Source organism: Rhea pennata, chromosome Z, assembly GCF_028389875.1.
Source record: "Rhea pennata isolate bPtePen1 chromosome Z, bPtePen1.pri, whole genome shotgun sequence".
NCBI classification, from domain to species: domain Eukaryota; kingdom Metazoa; phylum Chordata; class Aves; order Rheiformes; family Rheidae; genus Rhea; species Rhea pennata.
This window is the reverse complement of record NC_084702.1, coordinates 70,806,383-70,828,577: the sequence shown is the minus strand read 5'-3', so window position 1 is coordinate 70,828,577 and position 22,195 is coordinate 70,806,383. Positions and strand designations below refer to the sequence as shown.

The following is a 22,195-nucleotide window of genomic DNA, read 5'->3' as shown; positions in this document are numbered from 1 at the left end:
AAATGAGGAAACTTGGATTTAAAAACAAACAAACAAAAAAAAAAAACACTAAAAGAAGCATATGGTGTCCAGCAAGCCTGCAATGATTTAAGGCAGCCTTTCAGGACTCCTGTGGCAGCCTGATATCAAATGGCAAAAGGGAGCCTGCAGGGCTATCAGGACCAAAGATTAGTAGAAACAGAAGGGTCCCCTTCAAAGTACTGAAGCCATGTCCAGATTGGGGGGAAAAAAAGAGAGAGAGAGAGCGAGAGAGAGAGAGAGAGAGATCAAGCTAGATGTAAAAGCTCAGTAAGACAAAAAAGGAAAGGAAAGAAAAGAGAGGGAAGAACAGCTTGCAAAAGCAGCAAGCAGTCCTTTTTTGTCAACGCTTCAAGAGCTGCAAACTTACCACAGGGTGGAGCCTTCTTTCTCAGTGATTCCTTGGCAAATACGACACAAAGACGTCCAGAGAAAAGATCTCCAAACGGGCAGACAGCACGAGTGGGATCAGTCTGCCCTCAGCAGAAAGTTACCCTTGTCCTTGTCAAAGAGTGCCAGGCTGAGAGTGTTGGGCTATTCATTGGAAGGTCATTCAATGTTTTGAAATGAGGGGTGGAGGTGCTTTCTACTGCCCCCGCACTCTCCCATATGCTGCTTCCAATACCAGGCTCTGGAGGGGTCACAGTGGTAGCGACTAGCCTTAAACCCCAAGAACCAGTGCTCATGCAGTGCCCATCCCCACAGCGGAGGAATAACATCCCATGGATAGCAGCAGCTGTGAGAAACGTGGCTCAAATGCCAATGCGCTGGCTGGGGAGGCAGCGAGCCAGCTGGCCTAGGGCAGGCGGCTGCGGCTCTGCAGAGAACGAGGCCGTGTGGTGAGCCTTATGGCAAAATGGGGCACGCGCACGGCAGTGTGCCTGGACCCTGGCACTGCTGGAGCGCTGTGGCACATGGTGCACAGAGGTACTGTTTGCTGCTCGTTGAGCTGGCTGAGCTCCACAAGCTCTCAGAGCAAATATTGGAGCAGGCCCTAGGTGATGTCTCTAAGGCAGCAGGACATGGCTGCCAACGGGGAGAGAGGAGGGTGTCTTCTGCCAGGGGGTCTTCCAAGCCAGTCTCCCTCAAGCTTGCTGGGCTCCTGTAGCTGCTTGCATTTTTTTTGGGGGGGGGGCGCTGCTGGAAAGCCCTAACCAGCTCTGCCCAACTCCTGCTGTTCCACCCAGGACCCCACACTGGACAGCTGCTTTTTGTGGTGTTGGAAGTAGCTATTCTCCCCCAGCTCTGGGAAGCCCTCGCTGCTGTGGCTGTTCTCCCCTCTCCCAGGGAAGCCCTGGCTGCTCCTCTCTGCAGGTTCTTGCACAGCAGTATGCGCCAAAGTCATTTCAAATCATGCTTGGGCTCGTGGCGCTGTCTTGCAACACCCTCCATCCTCGTGCAGAGCCCAGGTTATGGTCAAGACTGGATTTTCTGATGCGGCACAAAGGGAAGTGTGAAGAGAAAGAGTGAGTGAGTGCACAAGGCTTCCTGACAGCTGGTTGAGTCACCCTTCCGCTATGGCATTTGAGGTTTCAGATGGGGTAATAAGGGGCTTTTGGGGATCTCATACTGTTAGCACGAGTTGGACCCAACAACCATTGCACTGGGAGTGGTGCACAGAGCCACTGGGGCTGCAGTTTTACAGCCTTGTTTGATTTATGGAATTTCCCTGGCCATTTTCCAAGGACCACCCAAATGGAGAACCTCATCCTACTGATGTGGCCTGCTCTTGTAGCCCCTTCTTGGCCCCCTACACTGAAAATCCCAGGTGTAGACTTAAGCACTGGGAGGCAGGGAGAGACAGCATCTGAGTTCCTGCAGTGCTGGAGGCAGAGGAGCAGACATTTTCCCCAGCAAAACCTCATGCCTGAGGCAGAGCGTGGCAAAGGGATGCTGTGCTGTGGGGAGAGCCAGCAACTGCAGTCGACTAGGCCACCCCTGGGTTGCACTGTGCTGCTGCATGGGGGTCCAGGCTGCAGCCTGGGAGCCCAAGGCACTTCTGCCAGGGCAAATATGTGCTCAGACGAGGGAAACCCTGTGTGGGTGAGCTCTGTGTCTGAGCAAAGAAAAGAGGAAGGCAGGTCCTGCTCCTGTCAGAAAGGTGGTTCTCAGAAGATGAGTGCTCAAAAAGACGTGAGATTGCAAAAGGGGTGTGAAGCTGCCTGTTGCCCCAGCGCACAAAAGAGAAGAACGAAAGCAGCCCTGACGCTGGCAGAGGTTCCCTCTCCAGTGAGGAAGCTTTCTGCACTGCATGCAGTTTCTCTGTGTGGCTGCTTCCTTTCCATGCTTGCACATCTTGCAGTCAGACAAGTGAACTGAGAGGAAGCAAGGGGGCCTGAGCCCTCAGTCGTGCCCTGGGAATTTCTGCTAACATGGTGCTGAGATGGGCCTTTCTCCTGGTTTTTGCACCTCTGCTCACTGCATGGGAACAGGAAAAGCCTGATCCTGAAGTCCTAGAAGAAGCCAAGGAAACAGGTAGGACTTGATTTGTTTTGTTGCTTCTGTGTCTTCAAGAAGATGTTTTACCGCTCCTCTTTCCGTTAGTGGGCAGCGAGCTTTTACTCCATTTGGCTCAGAGCAGCTGTGCTGAAGAAAGGTGGAGTTGGCGACTACATCAGTCCCAAGACTGGGCATCAGTCAGTCAGTGGCAGTGCAGTGAAGCTGTGTTTAGGGGTAGAGGGCAGCAAGCCTTAGGGTGCTGGGAAAACCTCTGGGAGCACAGGAGCCTTAATGTTCCTCTGGGGAGCGAGCAGTGTCCCTGGGAGCAGGAGTGTTCGGTTCTCCTGGGGCGATCAGAACAATGTCCTCATCGTACAAAAAGTGATAGTCCTCAGCAAAGACCTTGGGAGCAGTGAGCTGAGCCTCTGATTTGGTGGGGAAATCTGCTCTCCCCTCCCCTGGGAGGCAGGGGCAGCGGTTCCGTGGGGTTGTTCTTTAAAGGGCTTCTGCGGACCCAGGAGGGCCAGGAGCACTTCCCAGGGCTCTGCTGGCTCTTTCTGTGGAGACTGCATCTTGTCCCCTGGGCTGTGCCCCAGGGCTGCCAGTTTCTGTAGTGTGCCCTGCATCAGGAGCTGGTGTGCCGGAGCGGAGCGGTGAGTCACCCTCTCCGCAGGGAAACCTGTGAGCGGTGACTTGCCATGACAATGAGCACATGAGTCACGTTACCCGTTGCTGGTGGTCGGAGGGATGCTGCCCTCCGAGCAAGGAGCAGCCCGCAGCTTCCCCTGCACAGCTCAGAGCAGAGGGAGGTCTGGGGTAGGGAGAGACATGACCTTGGAGCGTGTGCTTCCCCTGACCCAGGCAGAGGCGCCTTGCAGCACGGCTTGCTTTCTAAGAGTGGAGCACAGTTGTTTTGCTGTTTCTAGCACCTGTCAGCAGAACTGAGAAAGGAGGCTGACATTTGCATCTACGCAGAGTCATTTACTATGTTTCTGCAGGGTCAAATGTTGTATGATCTATCTGGAGGCCAGTGAATCAGTCCCGCTTGGCAAGGTGTGAGAGTTGGATTTGACTTCTGGGGCTGTGACCCTGTGTTGCTCTGCATCTATCTTAAGCTGAGTCTTTCTATAAACTAATCTTGCTTAGACTAGATGACAAAATCATTAAATTAGCAACTGCTCACATTGTCCTGACCTGCTGTGGGGATGTCTCTGGGCTGACTCAGGTTAAAAGAAGGAGCTGATTTACTCTGGTCTTTACCCTGGCTGTCACAGAGACCAGGACACGGGATGGGAACGTTTGCTTGACGATTTGAATTCAGGCCTGGTGAAGCGACAGCAGTGTCTGTGCTGTGTGACATGGACCGTGAGAGCCTCGAGCCCATTCCCAGAGGCAGGTGTCCCTCTGGTTGCAGAGACTGTGGGCACAGCACTCTGTCACTCAACACTTGAGGGTTAGCCCGCAACGGAGGATATCCTCCTGCCCACGGTGACTTCCCCTCACCTAGATCCCCTGCAGGGCCAGCATGTGCAGTTCATACATCACACAGCTCTGCAACCCACAAGCATGGCACACGTGGGCACGCTAAGGCCAGGGGCTGGCTGCACCACATGCACAAAGACGCAGCGGGGAGCCAGTGGCTGAAAAACCCTCAGTGTGCTCTGCGCAATGCCGTTGCCTGACTGTCCTGCCGGGGCCTGGGGCTGCCTGCGGTGGAGATAGCATTGCTGAGTTTGCACTTTGGTATCTGAGAAAAGAGGAATCGAAACGAAAACGTGGCAGCCGCACCCAGTGGTGCAGGCAGTCCTGCTTGTGTCCTCAGCCCATGGGCTCATCCCATCCCAGGGACTGGGCTCAGGGGCCTCATCTCGCTGGTGCCAGGACATTGGGTATGGCCAGGAGGGACTCATGGTTCCAGAAACCTGCCACCCCCCAGGTAGAAGAGGCCTCCATGGAGCAATGGAGTAAGGTTGGGCAAGTGAGATGAGGGGCACGGGGGCAGGACACAGCTTAAGGCCCCCTTTTCCGAGTGTCCCTGAGCATCTCCATGACCTTGGCAGATGGGAGGGATACTTGGGGAGGGGAGACCATTCCCATATGGATGAGCTTCTCCTGATACATGATGCTGCCCCACAGCAAGGCTCCCACATGCTGAGTGCATCTGTCCCCCACGTCACCCTACCCCTCACTCTAAGCATCAGCAGTGCCAGCTGCTGAAAAGTGACAGGCATCACGATAGCTTTGGGGGTGAGGATGGAGGGATCGGGGATTTGGGGCAGTACCAAGGGCTGCAGAGGCCCTGGGCTGGCTGAGAAAGTGAGGTTGGGTAAGGCAACAGTGTGCCAGGGCAGGGCAGGAGGTCCACACGGTGCCAGCGCTGCGAGGAGCAGGCAGGAAAGAGGTGAGCAGCTGCAGCAGAGGATGTGGTTGGCGTGCAGCATGCAGTGCAAGCCGGGGCAGCAGCTCCCTGTTCACACTGTCACCCCGGTAGCTGTGCCACAAAGGCACTTTGAACAAGGCGCATTGTCCTATTGTCCCCTATTGTCTTGCTGCGTTGTTCTCGCAGGGTTTTTCTCCCCTGGATTATCCCAACCATACAAGAGCCTCATCCCTCTGCAGACCAGTGAGCCTTGGAGGGAAGTGCAAAAGCTTCTGGGGGATTTTCTCTGAGAGGCAAGGACTGTTATCCAGGCTGCCCTAGCCCCTTTCTTACCAGCCTTGCTTGGCATTTTGCAATGATTTATTAGCACCTAGCAAAGAGTCCTAACTAGGATCATGAATGCAATGACTGGCAGGTCAGTGAGTATTAGTTAAAATAGTTAAAATAAGATAAAATTAGTTAAAATAAGGCCATACCCATACTGGAAGATTTTGTGTTCCATCCTGACTGTGAACTGTGCACTGTACCATGCTTTTGCTTTCTGTTGGCAGAGTATAGATTCAGGAAATGATTATTTCACCATCTATTTTTAGGACTCTGTCAAATATCCTTTTGTGTGGCAGCACAGCAAAGGCTAAAGCACTGCTGTTTCTTCTGCTCTTCTGCAATGCCTAATTCAATGCCTTGCTTCATTACCTCCTGTCCTTGGTGGCTCTTACACATAGAGCAGCACTGAGGTCTATCATGCTGCAGATCACTCTTAAAGACTCACACAGCAGCTTTGGCTGCCAGTGACAAGCATGGCGATGCTGTAAGCACCAATGCGTGTGTTCTCGGTCACTTACAATACCACTCTCCACTAGTGAAAACAGTGGCGGCTTTTCTTAGCTCCTGCCAGTAAATATGGAGTGTTAAATGCAGAGTAGCCTCCAGTGCCAGCTTTCACGTGTATTAGCCGGTGAACATTCGGACTACTGTAGAAACTGTTCAGCTTCACCTGCTGCTCCTTGAAGTTCACAGTCATTTATTCTCCATGTACTGGATAACACTGTGTGAGAATATATATCTTCTCCTGGCAAGCAAAGGGCCGATCCCAGGAATCTGACCCGAATAGCCAGAATAGCTATTTCTTCTTTCTTCTGATCCTCTGTGACATCCTGTTCTAGGGCATGTTGGAGCTTTGCTTTGCCTGTAAGATTCACTAACTCCTTCACAGCAAGGACAGACATTCTGGAAGTTTTCTGTAAAATGCTTTGCATCTTCATGGGTATTAAAAAATAATAGTAAGGAGGATATTCGTTTAATAATATCAAATGAAGAAAAATATAACTGTTACCTTTGACTATATGAGGCAAATGCATTAACCTTTTGCCAGCACTTGTAGGAGTCCAGCACTTTCCGTTTTGCGAGGAGCAGATATTATGCATTATGAAAGGCGTAAGTTTTGTTACATCTACACTATATTTTCCATACTGAAATTTCACGTCTCAGCCTCTTTCCTCTGCCTGGGGGCAGAAGGGCCTGTGGGTGGCTGTTTGTGTACTAAAGTGCAGGAGGTTTATAAAAATAAAAGCACGAGGCGACTGTTTCTTTACTCCCTAGGATGGTGTCAGTCCCTACAACGCTAGAAGCCCTGCCGAGTGTTTCTTTCTCCCTCCTCTCTGACCGCCATCCTTTCTGCAGCAGTGCCTAGTCTACTGGGTGAAGGCAACATGTGTCTGTCTTGGGACAGCTTGGCACAACTGGTGAAACTGGGGCAGATCTGATATGCTCTGACTCACTTGCCCTCTGCAGCTTCCCATGGCCGATGGCACTGCAAAAGTGTACAAACATCCTCCCTGGGACAGAGTGAAGTTTCTTCTGCTCCAGGGATCTCATTGCCCCTGGCAAGTGTTACCGAGTGGCTGGGGAAGGAGTGCAAGAAAGAGGATGATTGTAGTGGGAGCCCCCAACTTGTGCATCCCCACCACCTCTAGCAGTCATGGATTGGCTCAGCCCAGTGAGTCTCAAATAATACTTACATTCCTTGTCTTGGGCTTACTGGAGAAGGGAGATGGAGCTGCATTATGTTTGGAGATATTCTTCAGGCAAAAGCAAGCACAGGTTGAGAGTGTCTTCTCTTTCCCCTTCCATGGGGAAGCAGAGACTTCCAGGTTTTGCCCTCAGATGGTCATCAGAAATGGCAGTGGAAACGGCTCTGAACAGCTGCAGATGCCTTAACGCAGACAGTATCGGTGCTGTGACAGCTCGGATGCCTTCAGCTGCTCGGCAGCACCAGGCTCCCATGCAAGGCAACCCTTGGAGGAGCTCTGCAGGCACAGAGGCTGCTAGCAGAGTGCTCTGCGTACGGGAGGCAAAGGGGCATTGGCAGCCTCCAAGGCTGTCGCACTTGTGTACACTGTCCCTTTCCAAGGCAAGAGAGATGGTGTTTTAGATCTGTCCCTCTGTCAGATAGCATTAATTCCTAGGCTGGCTTCTGAGGCTGGTGCATTCCTCTACTTCAGTGCTTTTCAGGCTGAGATTAGCTGTGGCCTCTGCCTGCCTTTTCTGACGTCTCTGCACCCAGCCAGTGCTTAGCTCTGCCCCATGTGGTATCTGCCCAGCCTGGGTCCGGTCACTATGTCGGCCAGCACCTGCCCCACGTATGAGCACAGCAGGGCTGCATCCATCAGGCTGATGTGTGTAGAGGGGTGCCGTGGAGGAGAGATGAGCCTAATGCCCACCCACACAGCTCAGGGGACTCAGTAAGGTGAGTTGCAGAGGACGAGTCCAAGGAGAAACAAGAGGGCTTGCCTGTGGGACTGCTCACCAGTGTAGCCCTTGTGCACAAAGTGAGATGTGGCCACTGACACGCTGCTGGCTCATGGTTACACGTTGTCATTACAGAGGCACATTTCAGCCATGCACCTGTGCCTTGTGCCACACTGGAAACTACATCTGGTGGCAGCAGTATCCTCGCACCCTTCACCTAGCAGGCACTGGTGGGAGGTTCAAAGTGAGCCAGGCTGAAAGTGCTCCTCTGCCGGGTCTTTCCCATGTGAACAAGGGAAAGAAAAAGATGCTGACATCTCTGGTAAAAGGTTAGGGCTGGTAAAGGGCCAGGGTTCAGAGAAGTGATTCACTGGAGTCCTGGCAAATGGGGCCAGGCTGGTCAGAAATGTGTGACTCCTTATGCCAGCCCAGCCAAAGGAGTCCCTTTGCACTCCCCTCTGAGCCAGGGAGACTTACACAGTGACTATTTACTCTTCCTTAAACAACTAAATAACAAAATTCAGCCCAGTAAGGGCTGAACCCATCCATCACGTTTTTGGCTTATCAGTGCTAAGCAGCATAATGTTGACTCCACCTATTTCAAGCCTGCGGAGGATTTCCTTTTAATAAAAAAGAATCACAAACTTTAAGCAAAGCATAGTTCCCCTTTGTGCGACGCTAATCTGCACTGTGTTACACCCCTGAAAGTAAAATTGCAAGAAGCAGCCTTTAAAAAAGTAGTTTAAAAGGTAGTACCACATTAAGGGCACTAAATGTTTTGTTGCAAAAGCTTGGGGAGGCCGGGGAGCAAGGCAGAGCTCTGACATACAATTGCAGAGGTCCCGCAGCTGGAAGTGCTTCGATGTTGGTAGCAAGACACTGTCCTAGATCTCCCTCAAAACCTGCCCTGTGCCAGCAGGTTCTGTGCAAAGGAGAATTTCCCTGTCCCTCCTCGATTCCTGCCCTGTAGGCTGCCATGTCCTGTGCTGCTGGCAGTTTTCATGTCACTGAGGAGACTGTAAAAGCTCCTGGTGTCTGTGGCAGCCCTTACAAAAAGAAAAGCAAAGGGATCCCTTTGAGCTGCAGATCAGGGTTGTGGGCAGCCTGGGAAAGACCAGCCGTGCCGTGAGCTCTCCTGCCCACCAGGGCTCCGGTGGCTCAGTCGGAGACGTCTCCACTGGCAATGTTTCATTTCTTCACATTGCTTGTTGCCTGAGGACAGTCACTGTGGACTCTTTCCAGGCAGCAACCTTTCACATGTATGCAGTGACATGAAGCCCAAAGGATCCCTGTGGCTGCACAAACCTCAGGCAGAAGCAATCTCAGCCACTGAAATGCAAAATGAAACACTGAAAATGAAAATATTTGCAGATAGTTCTCATCTGGCTGAAAGCACTGCTGTCTGATTTACCAAGTTAGTGGGGTTTCATCCCATTCATTTGTCAGGGCTTTTATCCTGGCTGGGGGGATGCAACTGTTGTGGTCTGCTGGCCTGTTGCACAAGAAGTGCAGAGCAATCACGGTTTGATAGTGAGTCCTAATGCTATCTGTGTGTGTTATGAGGCAGTGGAAGCTTGCTGTCTGTGCCTGGCAGGACCCCGGTAACTCTGGAAAACCTTTGCCTAGTTCCAACCAGATCTGTTGGACAAAGAATGCTCTTAGGTGAATCTTCTATCATTACGTGAAGATCGATATCTGGTCCAAATTAGCGTCATGAAGAGAGAGCACCATTTCTGCAGAGAAACAAATGGAAAATGAGTATGAAAGCTTACTTCCATCGGCTGCATAATCCATATCTGCAGAATGCAGCTAAACATGCAGATAGTTAAATATCATTTCAGACTGAAATTTGTAATGGAAAGCTACCAGTAGTCTCTCCCCATCTGCTGAACAGCTTTAAGGATTCTATGATTTCTGTCTTGAATACATGAAAATTTTGGCATATCTCCATAATATAACCATTTTGATAATCTGCCCTTGAAAGAATCTGGGAATGTCTCCATTTAAGAGAAGTTACTTTATTTCATGGATTGAGAATTGCCTACTAAAATTCTAAAAGGCTTATTGAAATAGGCATGATGGAGAGATTTTCTCTAGGACCGAAAACTGTGACTCGCTTTTCTTTCATTATATTTTAAAACCACTGATACCATCTTAAAAGTGAGCAAGAGTTCACATGTTGAAATGTGGCATGATGCAGCTCTTCGTGCTTGCCCTACGCTGGTAGGACAGGCCCAGTTGCAGGCAGGTGCAACTCAAGTGTGCTGTCTCAGCCTGTTTCTTTTCTCCCCACACAGTGACATGCAAAAGGGATGGCTGGCCTGAGACAGCGACCTTTTTCCCCGACAAAAAAGAGTTCCAGGTGAACGAGACAGTGAGAATGACCTGCCCTGGGGACTCTGAAGATGAGCAATTCACTGCCACCTGCACAGAGCTGGAAGACAACGGGGCAGACTGGGATATCACCTGCCTCCGTGAGTATGCTGCCTGAGTGGTGCTCCTCGTGTCCCAGGCCCTGGGGAGGAGGGCTGCACTCTGTAACCCCAAAGAAGTCCTTTCAGGCAGCCCACGTATGGGGCACAGGATAGGGTAAGTAATACCCAGACCTAGGAGCCCGTGGGTGGTTTGGGCAGGGGATGGAGAGGAGCAAACGTCCAAGGTGACCTGCAGAGCAAAACCAAATGGGCACCCTGAGTGGTTTTATTTGTTTCCTTTTCAGGAAGTAAGTGTGCTTATGGGTATGGGCAGGCAGTGCTAGGAGCTGCGCAGCAGTGTCACGTGCGTGCAGGCGTGTGGTGGCAGCTGGGGTTGGCGCCTTCCCACAGCTGCATCCATCTCTGGGGCAGATTCATCAGGCTGCTGGATCCTGTAGATGGGATCCCTTGGTAGAGGCATGGGACCGTGCAAGGGAGCAGATGCACCTGCAGGAACCCGTCCTGCACTGTCCCTGGCGTGTCTGGGGTGAACGCACTGGGGGTTGATCTAGGGGCCTGATCCTGGTAGGGGCTCAATCCTGCAAGCCCTCTGAAGTGAGGGGCCCAACACCCCTCTGGATGAGGTCCCATCACCCCACAGATGCTGCCAGAGCCTGGTGAACACCAGCACTCTCCCTCGTTTCCTTTGCACGCAGGAAGATGCAAAGCCCCCTCCGACTGGGACCCCAAGCTGCAGTTTACTCCTGACAAGACCAGCTATGCCTTGAATGACTTGGTGCAGCTGAGTTGTCCTGAGGGCTACCAGCCATCGGTCGCTGTGCTCACATGCATTTCCAACAGGACAAAGAGCTTGTGGAACAGCACTGCCACCTGTGAGGGTAAGCATAGCCCCATGTCACAGAGGTCCCAGGGTCCTGGACCAACACCAGACCCTCTGTCCTGGCGGACCTAGAAGATTCCTTCCACGTTCCATATACTGCCCATATAAGGCAAGTAGGGCAAGAGCAAGAGGATGCACCAAGGTGGGATCAGCCTCTGTGCGAGCAGTATGAAAGACAACAGGGCTCTTCAGCTAGACAAGGGGGTGGAGGGGGTGTGCTAGAGCCTGTGGTGGGTTGGGCTGGTGCTTCAGGGTCCCTCTCCTGAAAAGGTTCTAAGGGGTGGGGAAGGTGGCAGGACCAAAGGAGTCAAAGGAGGTGTCTCCTTGCACAGTGCAGAGGGCCACAGAAAACTCCTTACTGTGAGATGCAGAGGGGGTAGGGAGTGACCATGGTTGTGAGTGCCGAGCAGGAAAGCAGGGATCAGTAGTAGTTTGAGTGCAGATGGTGAGATTTGATGGATGTATCAACTTCCCTTCTCCCTTTAGGGGCTGGAATCCATTACTGACATCCTTGTCATCTACTGGGCCCCACCTGGTCAGCTGCCCACTTTGCCCACCATTTGCTCACTTTCCCCTTCTGTTTTTGAGGGAGACATATATGCCAAAGGCCCTGGTGGGATCCAAGACTCCAGATGGCACCAGACCACGTGAATTACAGCAAGAATGAAAAGGTGGTGCTGAGCTGCCCAGAGGGTCTGCAACCGTCCTTCCCTGAGGTCAAATGTGCAAGTGAAGTCCAGTCTATCAGTAATGGGAAACCTGTATACAGAGAAGTTTGGATGGGGAGGAATGGCACAGCTGGCTGGATCCACCTTCAGTCTTATGTGGAGTGCCTTGGTAAGAGAGGCTTCAGGAGCTCTCCTGACTGCCTCGCTCTGCCCTCCCTGAACACAAAAATGCAGGCTGTGCGTGCACACAAAGTTTCGGGCTCTTGGAGGCAAGAGGAGGAAAGGGGACCAGGGAGCAAGGCTTGCGTCAGGGGAAAGGGGCAGGGCCTGGGGTAAAGCAGAGGACTTGAACGGAGAAGGCCCCATGACCCAGCTGCATGGAAGCATGGGCAGGAAGGGAGCAGCGGAGACCAAGTGCACTAGCCCAAGGACAGCAGCAGAACTGCGTTATGTCTGTGGAAGCAAGGGACCAGGCATGGAGACAGGGGGGCATCTCCCACTCCTTTGGGAGGGAAGAAGAGCCATAGCTGCAGAGCCATGCAGCCCAACAGGAGTGGCTGTGTGTTGGTGGCATGAGGGGCAGGCCAACCTGGGGGCTAGAGGGGAAGAGAGTGAGGGACAGCAGGCTGTGCTTGGTGAGTGGCAGGTCCAGATGAGGGGAGAGAGGGAGTCTACTCTTGCAAGGGTGATTCCCTCAGGAATTTCTTTGCTGTGGGATGTGGTGGAGGGCTAAGAGTGTCCATGGACACAAGGGCAGAGCAGAGAAGTGGTCAGCCCTGCTTCATGCGCACACAGAGAGCCACCTCCCACCATGCCTGGATGAGGGGTCTTGTCATGAGCAAGGGCTGTGTCACTTCCCCTCTCCCTTTCGAGGTCTGGACTCCATCACAGGGGACTCCTGACATCCTCATCATCTCCCCTGCCCCACCTGGCCACCCTGCAACCCTGACTAACCTGCACCCTTTTTTTGCCCCTGCCAGAAGTGTGCCAAAGGCCCCAGTGGGATCCAAGACTCCAGCTGGCACCAGACCACGTGAATTACAGCAAGAATGAAAAGGTGGTGCTGAGCTGCCCAGCGGGTCTGCAACCGTCCTTCCCTGAGGTCAAATGTACAACTAAATTCCAGTATAGCCGTTTTGGGAAACCTGTATACAGAGAAGTTTGGATGGGGAGGACTGGCACAGCTGGCTGGACCCGCCTTCGGTCTAATGTGGAGTGCCTTGGTAAGAGAGGCTTCAGGAGCTCTCCTGACATCCTCGCTCTGCCCTCCCTGAACACAAAAATGCAGGCTGTGCATGCACACAAAGCTTCACGCTCTCGGCTAGGCTAGAGAATAGGTAGATAGCAGGTAGGTGCTGCTGAAGGCCGTCCTGATGGAGCCCCTAAGCCCACCCTGTCTCTTGTGCAGGCTTGCCAGGCACACCTTGGAGTAGAAAGTGGCTGGTGCCAGCATTTGGCCCTGAGGCACCTGTCATGGAGGGGCTGAGAGACCATGCCCACAACAGGCAGGGCAGGGTGCTAGGCATGCCGCTCGCCGGCCTCACATGTGCAGGAGGCTTGTGCTGAGTGTGTGTGAGTGACGTGGGGCTTTGTGAGGGCTTTTGGGCCTGACAACCCAAGGGTATTTGCTGGAGGGAGAGGGGATAAAGTGTTGGGCATGGAGCAGGTGTCTGTGGTGCTGGCTGTGGGCTGCACTGAATCAGAGCCATGGTGGGCTCTGCTGCCTGTGCCCCATGCAGTTGTGCTAGTGCTGCAAGCTGCACCCCACTTGGTTGTCCCCTCATTGGCCCTGCTCCACCCTGGTCTGAGGCTCAGTGCCATTAGTCACAGCTTGGGACACTTGGATGCCTGCCAAGGGAGGGTATGGTGATGTTGTGTAGTTTGAGAATCCCAGTTAGATGTCTCCCATCACACCAGGAGCCTCCTCCTGTAGGGAGGGATTGTCCAAGAAAACTCCCTGCTGTGGGATGTAGTGGAGAGCTAAGAGTGTCCACAGACACAAGGGCGGAGCAGAGAAGTGGTCAGCCCTGCTTACTGTGCACACACACAGCCACCTCCCACCACACCTGGATGAGGAGTCTTGTCATGACCAAGGGCTGTATCACTTCCCCTCTCCCTTTTGAGGTCTGGACTCCATCACAGCAGATTCCTGGCACCATCGTTATTTCTCCTGCCCCACCTGGCCATCCTGCAACCCTGACTAACCTACACCCTCTTTTGCCCCTGCCAGAAACATGCCAAAGGCCCCGGTGGGATCCAAGACTCCAGCTGGCACCAGACCACGTGAATTACAGCAAGAATGAAAAGGTGGTGCTGAGCTGCCCAGAGGGTCTGCAACCGTCCTTCCCTGAGGTCAAATGTGCAAGTGAAGTCCCGTCTATCAGTAATGGGAAACCTGTATACAGAGAAGTTTGGATGGGGAGGACTGGCACAGCTGGCTGGATCCGCCTTCGATCTAATGTGGAGTGCCTTGGTAAGGGAGGCTTCAGGAGCTCTCCTGACTGCCTCGCTCTGCCCTCCCTGAACACAAAAATGCAGGCTGTGCATGCACACAGAAGGGCACTGAGATGCCTGCCAAGGGAGAGTAGGGTGATATTGCGTTGTTTGAGAATCCCAGTTAGATGTCCCCAGGACTTTGGTGACAATCAGTCCTCTGCTACTGCCCAACTTGCTGAGTGTCCTCTGACTGGGCCAAAGGGAGAGGGCTCAGGGCCAGCTCCCTGCTAGCAGCTCTGAGCAAGCAGAGTGTGGGGATGTGGGCTAGAGAGGAAGGGGATGATGTTCCTCTGACAGCATGTGCTTGATGAGCAGTGGCCATGGGCTGAATCTCCATGCCTGGCCCAACTGTTCAGGGTGTCCTGTCTTGTTTGTTTGGCCCTGTGTTGGCCTGTCCTGGAGCACCTGCCCAGGTTGGGTGGTGGGAGCTTTGAGGCCCTTGAATCAAATGCTGGTTGGACCGTGCCCTCCCTGGTGCCCAGAGTCCCTGGAGCTCCCTGCTCTTCCTGGCCTTTCCTAGGAGGCCTCAGGGAAGCAGTGTGAGGTCTGTCTTTGCCTCATCCCTTCCCCGCGGGGATGCGGGGAGAATTCCTCCGTACTGCGTCCCAGAGATCCATCCCTCCTCATCCTGTGCCAGGGCACAGGATCCCCCTTCTCTTGGGTCCTATCCACAGAAATACTTGGCTGTGGAACTGCTTGGACCCACAAACACTGAGTGGGGACAGGTGCCTTGAGCAATGGCAATCAGCACATACACCCATCAAGCCCTGCCTGGCTTCTTAGCACACCATGATCCCAAACTGCTCCTGCTGCCCAGCTCGGAGACATGAAGGCACTGTGGTCAGTCTCCTGCTTCCTCTTCCTCCCCGCTGGATGGGGAGCAGGCCTCTCTGACTGCAGCCTCCTTGCAAAGGCTGGAGGGGAAGGGAAGGGAAGGAGATGACCTGCTTGCAATGTTGCCTTCACAGAACTTCTCCAGGTTGTCCCTGGGACCTCGGAGGTTTCTGCCACCAGCATCAAACTGAACTGGACCTGCAGGTTCCCTGATGCCTGCCAGCACATGCGGGCCATGTGCCGTCTGGCCGGGCCTCCCTCCCCTGGCTGTGAGGCCAAGGTGGTCACTGGGGAGGAGATGCTTCAGGGCCAGAAGGGAACGTTTTCCTGCCCCCCTCTGCAGCCCTTCACTGTCTACAGTGTCACCATCTCCTTGCCCCCCAGCACGGTCCTGTTCACATGGCAATTTCGGACAGAGGAAGCAGGTATGTGTCCATGGGCAAGTGCAGCAAGGACAGGAGTGTCCTGGGCTGTGTCACGGGCAGGGAAGGCTGGTAAAAGCGCCTTTCCCTCTGCAGCTCAACTCAGGCATCTCCCCCTGCGATGATGGTCCTGAGATTGGGGCCTGTAGAAATCTGGGGCAGGGGCTGTGCAGGGCCCTAGAGCAGAGCTGCCCGCACCCAGCTCTGGCCTCAGCCCCGTTCCCCGGCCCAGTGTGTGACTCCGTCCTCCCGTGCTTCCAGTGCCGGACCAACCAGAGAATCTGTCCCTGGATCGCAGCACCGGCTTGCTCAGGTGGAACACGCTGCCCTCCTGCAAAGGGGAGATCCTTGGATACCAGGTACCAGGGTACCCCGGACTCACAGGGCTACTCCCTCACCTTGCCAGGGGCGTCTGCACCTGGGCTGCTCTGGGCGTGCAGGTGGGGAGAGCAGGGAAGGTAAAGCCGCGATGACCCACAGTTCCCCCGCCTCCAGTCCTGCAGAGGTGACTTTCATGCTCTAACCAGCGTGAGCGTTTTCTATTCAAAGTGTGTTCTCCTGCTCCGCTGCTGCCTGGAGAAGTGCTGGGTGCTCCCTGCCCTCTCGAGTGCAGAGCCTGGTGTTTGGGCAGCTTGGCAGATTGCTGCGCAGCACTTCATGGCGTGTTCCTTGACTTAGAGGGGGCCAAGGGGGTAGCCAGCTCATAGCCTCTTGCAGATGTGTTTCCTGCCTTACTGGGATTTCTTGGAAATCTTTGTCCAGTTCTGAGAGCAAAGGATGACTCTGAGCAACTGCTCCTCCTGGGTGCTGCTCTGCTGGTGTACCCCTGGTGCAGCAAACTCTTCTCAGCTGATGAGTGCTCCTCTAAAATGCCAGGTTTCTCTGGGAGAGGTCCACAGTCACTCTGAATTGCCCTCCGTGTGTGGCAAGAAGTGCCTTGTCTTTCTGATAAGTCAGGACTCTTTGCACAGTGTAGTTCTGCTTTCCAGTATTTGCTGCCTGAGACTCGCACCAGCATGCTCTACGCCTCTCTGAGGTCAGACCTGCTTGGAGGGTGAAAGGAGGCCCCAACCTGCTGCTGCTTCTTCCACCTCTGTGAGCTCTTCCCTGCAGGAACCACAGAAGCGGGGCCATGGCTGCATTGCGAGGCCCAGGCCACAGGAGCTTTGGGAGTCTGTGCCAGCTGGCTTTCTGCTCCCAGACACCAGGGCTTGTGGCAAGATCCATTTCTGTGGCTTTGCGTCAATGCTCTCTCACGCTTTTCCAAGATAGCGTTTCTGTGAACACCCCTGCTGCAGCGGGGCTGGGCATGGGCTCTCAGGTGACATTCAGGTGACACACTGGGACGTGGAGAGCCTTGATTAATATCTCTGGTGGGGAATTCTGCCATGCCTGTTTCATGCAGGCAAAGCCTCCTGAGCCCAGGCTTGCTGGGCTGTAAAGAGAAAGCCAGGGCTCTGCTTCTGGGGGGTGTCAGCACGGTGCTGCAGCTGCACACCAGTGACCCGGCCTGGGGCTCATTAAATGCCCGTACATCCCTGCAAGAGTGTCACTTCCATGTTGCCGTGCTCCCACGAGCCTGGCACTTCCAACGTGGGGCCCAGACAACCCTATGTGGGGCCCGAACAACCCAACGGGAGGCCCTTCTCGGGGTCACTGCCCCTCCCGAGCTTTCCCTGCCCCTGCAGGGGATGCAGCGTCCCGGTGCGCCGGGGCAGGTGCCCCATGAGCATGTTGCTGCCAGGCTGCTCTGGCCCGGAGCGAGAGCTCAGCACTGCTCCCCTCCAGCTCTCTGTCCTCCCCCAGCTGAGCATCATGGCCAGGAGTGCGCACGAGGGCGGCTTCCTGGAGATCGAGCGGCTGAGGGTGAACAGCTCTGTCTCCGAGTACCTGCTGCCGGACCACCGACCCGGGCACATATACGTGGTGACGGTGCAAGGCCTCACGGCCGCCGGTGCCGGCGACGCGTCACGCCAGGAATTTCCGAGCGCTGGCTTGGGTAAGGTGTCCTCATGGGGTCCCAGCGCGGTGCCCGTGGAGGGCAGCAGGCCGCCGTGCAGCGGACGGCGGGGCCCTGCCTCCCCCTGCTGAGCCCCAGGCTGCACCAGTAGCTTTGCCAGGGCAGGCGCGGGGGCAGTCAGGCCCCCGCGTCACCCCTGCCCTGCACGAGCGGTGCTCGGCCTCCGCTGCACGTGCTGGGGCAGCCCCGCAGCCTGCACTGCCTGCGCGCCGCTGCCTGCGCCGCGCAGGGCCCCTCCGCGCTCTGCTGCCTGCTGAGCCTCGGCCCCCCGTCTCCTCTCCAGAGACCGCTGCCCCTCTCAACGCCAGCTCCTGCGGCGCTCCTGACGTCTCCCCGTCTCAAGGGACGGCCGTGATTCCTCTCTGCCCCATCGCCCAGCCCCACGCGGCGGCGAGGTGAGTGCGGCCTCTGGGGAGCTCCGCTGCTCTCCGTTCTGGGAAGCCTTTCCCACGGGCAGCACTTCCCCGCGGCTCTCTGTGCTCTGCTTCCCGCTGCCCCCGGCCCCCTGACAGCCCTGCCTCGCAGGGAGCACCAGCTCATCGTTGCCGTGACCCAGGATGCCGCTAAGGTGGCAGGCGTTTGCTCAGGGGAGCTGCAGCCCTTCAACGCCAGCCTGCCGCACCATGCCTACGTGGCCGCGGTGCTCAACCTCACGGCCCCCACCGACTTTGTGCTGGGCGACGGGACCCGCCGACACGGTTACTACAACGCTCCCCTCCAGCCGGACGGGAACTACACGGTCCTTCTCCGCCTCGTTCGCCGCCGGCAGCAGGTAGCCTCCCACGGGGCTCAGGCCAGGACAGAGCCTGCTCCTTCCCCACGCCGTGTCCCCGCAGAGCGGTGAGGGGGGCTGCTCCTGTCCCAGGCACTTAAAGCTGGTGCGCCTTGGCAGCACAGCCCCTGCAGGGAGCTTTGGCCACAGCTGGGCGTTTTATGGCCGTGGGGAGGAGGTGTTTGCTCCCAGGAGTGGGCAGCTTGGCAGCAGTGGCCTGAGCTCTCTCTCCTGTCTCCTCCAACAGGCAGAGAAATTCACCTGTGTTTGCTACAGCTTCTCTGTTGGTAAGTGGGCTCCTTCCTCTGGGCAGGGCTCAGCCCCACACCGTGTGCCCAAGGCACCCTCCCTCCTGCTTGCCTTTTCCCAGCCTGGCTGCTTCTGTTGGAGAGGGTATGGCCAAGGCCAAGGGCGGGGGGGTGGTCTTGGCATGGAGGGCAGAGGAAACATTTTCGTTCTCTTACATGTGGGTGCTACCATAACCACCTCTCAGGTCCCTGTTGTTGCAGATGCCCATGATCTTGAGACTGGTGGATTGTCTTAGGGTTATCTTTGGCCAATTGCACAGATGTTTGCTGGCCTCCCTCCAGGCCTCCGTCCCCATGGTGTTTACTGCTCAGTTCCATCATGATATAAGGTTGAATGGTCTCTAGGACTCGCTGGGCACTCCAGGTCTTGTCCTAGTACCGAGACCTGTACTGTGGCTGACACTTCAGCATGCAGTGCACTGCTAGGAAAAAAATTCTCCTTCTCCCAATTGCCCTCCAGTGCCGTTGACTCTTGCACACCCTCACCTGCCACAGCACCATGCTGATACATGACCTGGTCAGGGAGGTTTCTGGCTGGCTAGGAGCATGCACAGCTTATATCTGACAGCTCTTCCAAGTGCTGAAAGCAACATACCTTCCCTGGGAAAGGGTGCTGGAAAGAGATGGGCAGAGCAGCTGACACACGTCATTGGTCTGGCAATGTAGGGTGGCCTGCAAAGGGTGGCATGGCTGGCAGCCATGGGTATTGTGCATCTATGCCATCACCTCATATTGCGTAGTAGTCTTAGTGCTCACTGGTGTTTGTGTAGCCCCACTAATGCAAACAGCTCATCAGGCTCTGGCCACACCCCAGGACAGTCAGAGAGACAGCGCTCATGCTGAAAGGTATCATGCCAGGCAAACATCTACTCTTCCTGCTCTGGCTTAGCCATTCTCCAGCAAAAAGCCTGTGGTGGGAGGTGAGAAAAGCTGCTTTCCTCCCTACTGCCACCGTGGGATATCCCATCATCTGGTTCAAGCTGCGCGGGAACCTGAGTCTGGGATGTGCTGGTTGCAGGGCAGGAGCCGATTTCTCAGCTAGACAGGATCGTGGTAGTTATGGCAGTAGCACCGGTCATGGCACTCCTGGCACTGGGGATTTTGCTGCTCTTCCTGCTTTTCAGGTCAGTATGTGCCTCACCTCTCCTGCTCTCTGTGCTGCCCTGGGACATCCCGCTCTCCACATTGTCAGACAATGTGCAAGAGTGGACTGTGAGATAAAGTAAGGCGGGAGGCAGGGCTGTTACATGGACAATACCCTCTCCTCTGTGTCCCTACTGCTAGTCTATGGGTCTGACCTGCTGTTTTGCAGGAGGAAGCACAATAATTCAAAAACCTCTGAGAACAACAGCACGATCCCCTTGAGAAGATGTCGAGGAGGTGCAGTATGAGCAGAGATCCTGATAACCCTGTCTGGACAGACTCTCCACTAAAAGCACAGGCTGGTGGAGGGGGTGTCTGATGTCCTTATGGGAGCAAGGGGGACAGAGCTGGCTGGCAAGAGGAAGGGACACCTCCCAGGAGAGAGGGACCTGTGTATGGAGGGCTTTGTTGGAGTCTTCCCACCAAAATGCCAGTCCAGTCCCAACCTCAAAGATCCCACTCCCAAGGCCAGGCATCAGGTGCACACTAAATTGCTGGCCTCATGGTCCCTGTAGGTGCAAACAAGAGGAATACACGGATCCCAGTGGAGGAACTGCTGGAGGCTCTGAAAAGGTTCAAAAGGGAAGAAATAGAGGCAGAACAGACAGACGATGAATCAGCCATCAACAGACATGGTGCTGGGCGTCTGGGAGAGTATCAGGTCTCATTTAGTTTTGCTTGCCCATTTGGCTGCACTGTCCATCCAGACCCAACTTCTCCTTGGATATGTGATACAGACAGCCTAGGCCAGCCCCAGAACATGTGCTAATCCAGAGTGGTTCATCTTCTTCTCCTGCAGAAACTAGTCTCCACTTTATTGCATCCCTGTGATGCTGGGAAGGAACTATGCAACCAGGACAAGAACCGCTACAAGAGCATCATCCCATGTAAGCAGAGCCTTCCAGGAGTTGCCATAAGAATTTGGAGGGGAGCTGGGCAGCACAGGCACTGGGAGGGTGCTAATGCCCCTCCAGCTATTCAACAACATGGAGCTTCTCCTCTCATTTCAGTGACCCTGTAGTTACTGAAACCCACAGGGCTTTCGCCAGATCATCGTGTTGGCCCTATGATTCTGTATCCAGCTGGAGAATCCCATTCTGCTTCTTGCAGTCTCCCTGCAAACTTAATTATGCATACCCTTGTATACCTGTTCCTGCTGTCAAACATTGCTGAACACTGCTGTGTCCCATCCAGAGGTGGCTATTGTGGGAAAATGGAGGGAGTGATCCAACTGCAATCAAAGCTTAAAGCTGTTCTGGGCCCCACTTGGTGTGGATATTGGCATAGCATTTCCTCATTTCATTAACTATCCTTTCAAATGTGTCCTGAGGCCTGGAATGCTGCTGAGGAGGAAGCAGCAGTCCTGAGGGTTCCTAAATTGCATCCCCCTCCTTAAACAGTCATTTCTGCTGCTGCCCCAAAGGGGCAGTCCACCAGCTCCTGTCTCCCTTCTCTTTCAGATGATCACTGCCGTGTGGTGCTGCAGCCCTCTGACACAGGCAATAACTACATCAATGCCAGCTATGTGGAGGTAGGGAGGGAGGAACTGCTGCCCTGCATGGCGCAGGAGAGATACCAGCTATCTTATTGCACTGGGTGGGGACAGTCCTTCTCACAGGGCTGGCCTAAGGATGGGCATTTGTCCTGAGTGCTGGGTGGTGTCCTGTCCACACATCATTGCTGCCTTCAGGTGTTCGCAGATCTTGGGCTGCCACTCTCCTTGCATCCTCCTTGAGCTATCTGGAGTACTCTGGATTTGTGTACAATTCTCATCCTTAATAAAAAGGGACCATATTCATGGGGGAGAAAGCGGGGAGGTTGGCAGGAATGGAGATGTCATCCTTGGATACTGGCTATCCATGCTGACCAAGAGTGGTGCTGTTGGACATGCTGTGCCAAGCACTCTTGTCTCTGGAGCCCTAGGGAAGAAGTTGTTTATTTCACGCTTTGTTCGATGTTTAATGTGTGTGATCAGAGCTCTTTAAATCTCCCTCCCACAGAGCTACCGGAGTCCAAGCTTCTTCATTGCGGCTCAAGGTGGGTGCTTACAGCCCTAGGAGTTGCCCAGAGCTGGCATAGGGCCGTGTGTGTGCTCAGGAGAAGCTTGTTGCAGCTCTGAGCCCTTTGGGATGTGCAGAATTGGAATGGCAGCAGAGGTACTCTTAATGGCTCAGTCTGGGGACCTATATCTCCTGGGTCTCTGTCTCAGCTGGTAGCCACTGCTGCTGAATGTAGAAGGCCTCTGTGGCACTTCAGCAGTGGCCAGACCACACAAGAAAGCTGTGATCTGGTCTCTGCACTGCCCAAGCTAAGGACCTAGTTGGAACATGTTGCAGCTCCTCCGACCTGCAAACCTACCCTATCTCCTGAGGAGACGACTGTTGTGACAAATGTAGCTTTCATATGGAACAATCTGCAAATGCCTGACACTCCTGCACTGTCAGTGCTCTTGGAGACCTGGTCCCTCTGATGGCACAGAACCAGGATGGATTAGTTTATTCTGGGCAACATGCACTGAAGGGTCTCAAAGGCTCCATGCAAGCTGCTGAGATACCCTTTAGGAAATAAGACCCTGAATGTGGGAGCAGCTCACAGTCACCTTAGGGGTCTGGCTGAGGGAGACTGTACG

At 54.5% G+C, this 22,195-nt stretch overlaps 1 protein-coding gene across 1 annotated transcript in view; it reads left to right on the top strand.

The window, feature by feature from the left end:
- Positions 1-2,323: 2,323 nt before the first annotated feature.
- Positions 2,324-22,195, top strand: part of LOC134153475 (receptor-type tyrosine-protein phosphatase mu-like) — a 29,576-nt gene continuing 9,704 nt past the window's right edge. Inside the window, 18 exon segments of the mRNA XM_062599701.1 lie at positions 2,324-2,493; positions 9,886-10,062; positions 10,719-10,901; positions 11,492-11,740; positions 12,552-12,794; positions 13,802-14,044; positions 15,036-15,326; positions 15,585-15,682; positions 17,130-17,322; positions 17,627-17,738; positions 17,869-18,115; positions 18,363-18,402; positions 19,442-19,547; positions 19,736-19,794; positions 20,034-20,227; positions 20,366-20,453; positions 21,027-21,097; positions 21,567-21,603. Coding sequence (XP_062455685.1) covers positions 2,391-2,493; positions 9,886-10,062; positions 10,719-10,901; positions 11,492-11,740; positions 12,552-12,794; positions 13,802-14,044; positions 15,036-15,326; positions 15,585-15,682; positions 17,130-17,322; positions 17,627-17,738; positions 17,869-18,115; positions 18,363-18,402; positions 19,442-19,547; positions 19,736-19,794; positions 20,034-20,227; positions 20,366-20,453; positions 21,027-21,097; positions 21,567-21,603 — 2,734 coding nt within the window. The 5' untranslated portion in view covers positions 2,324-2,390.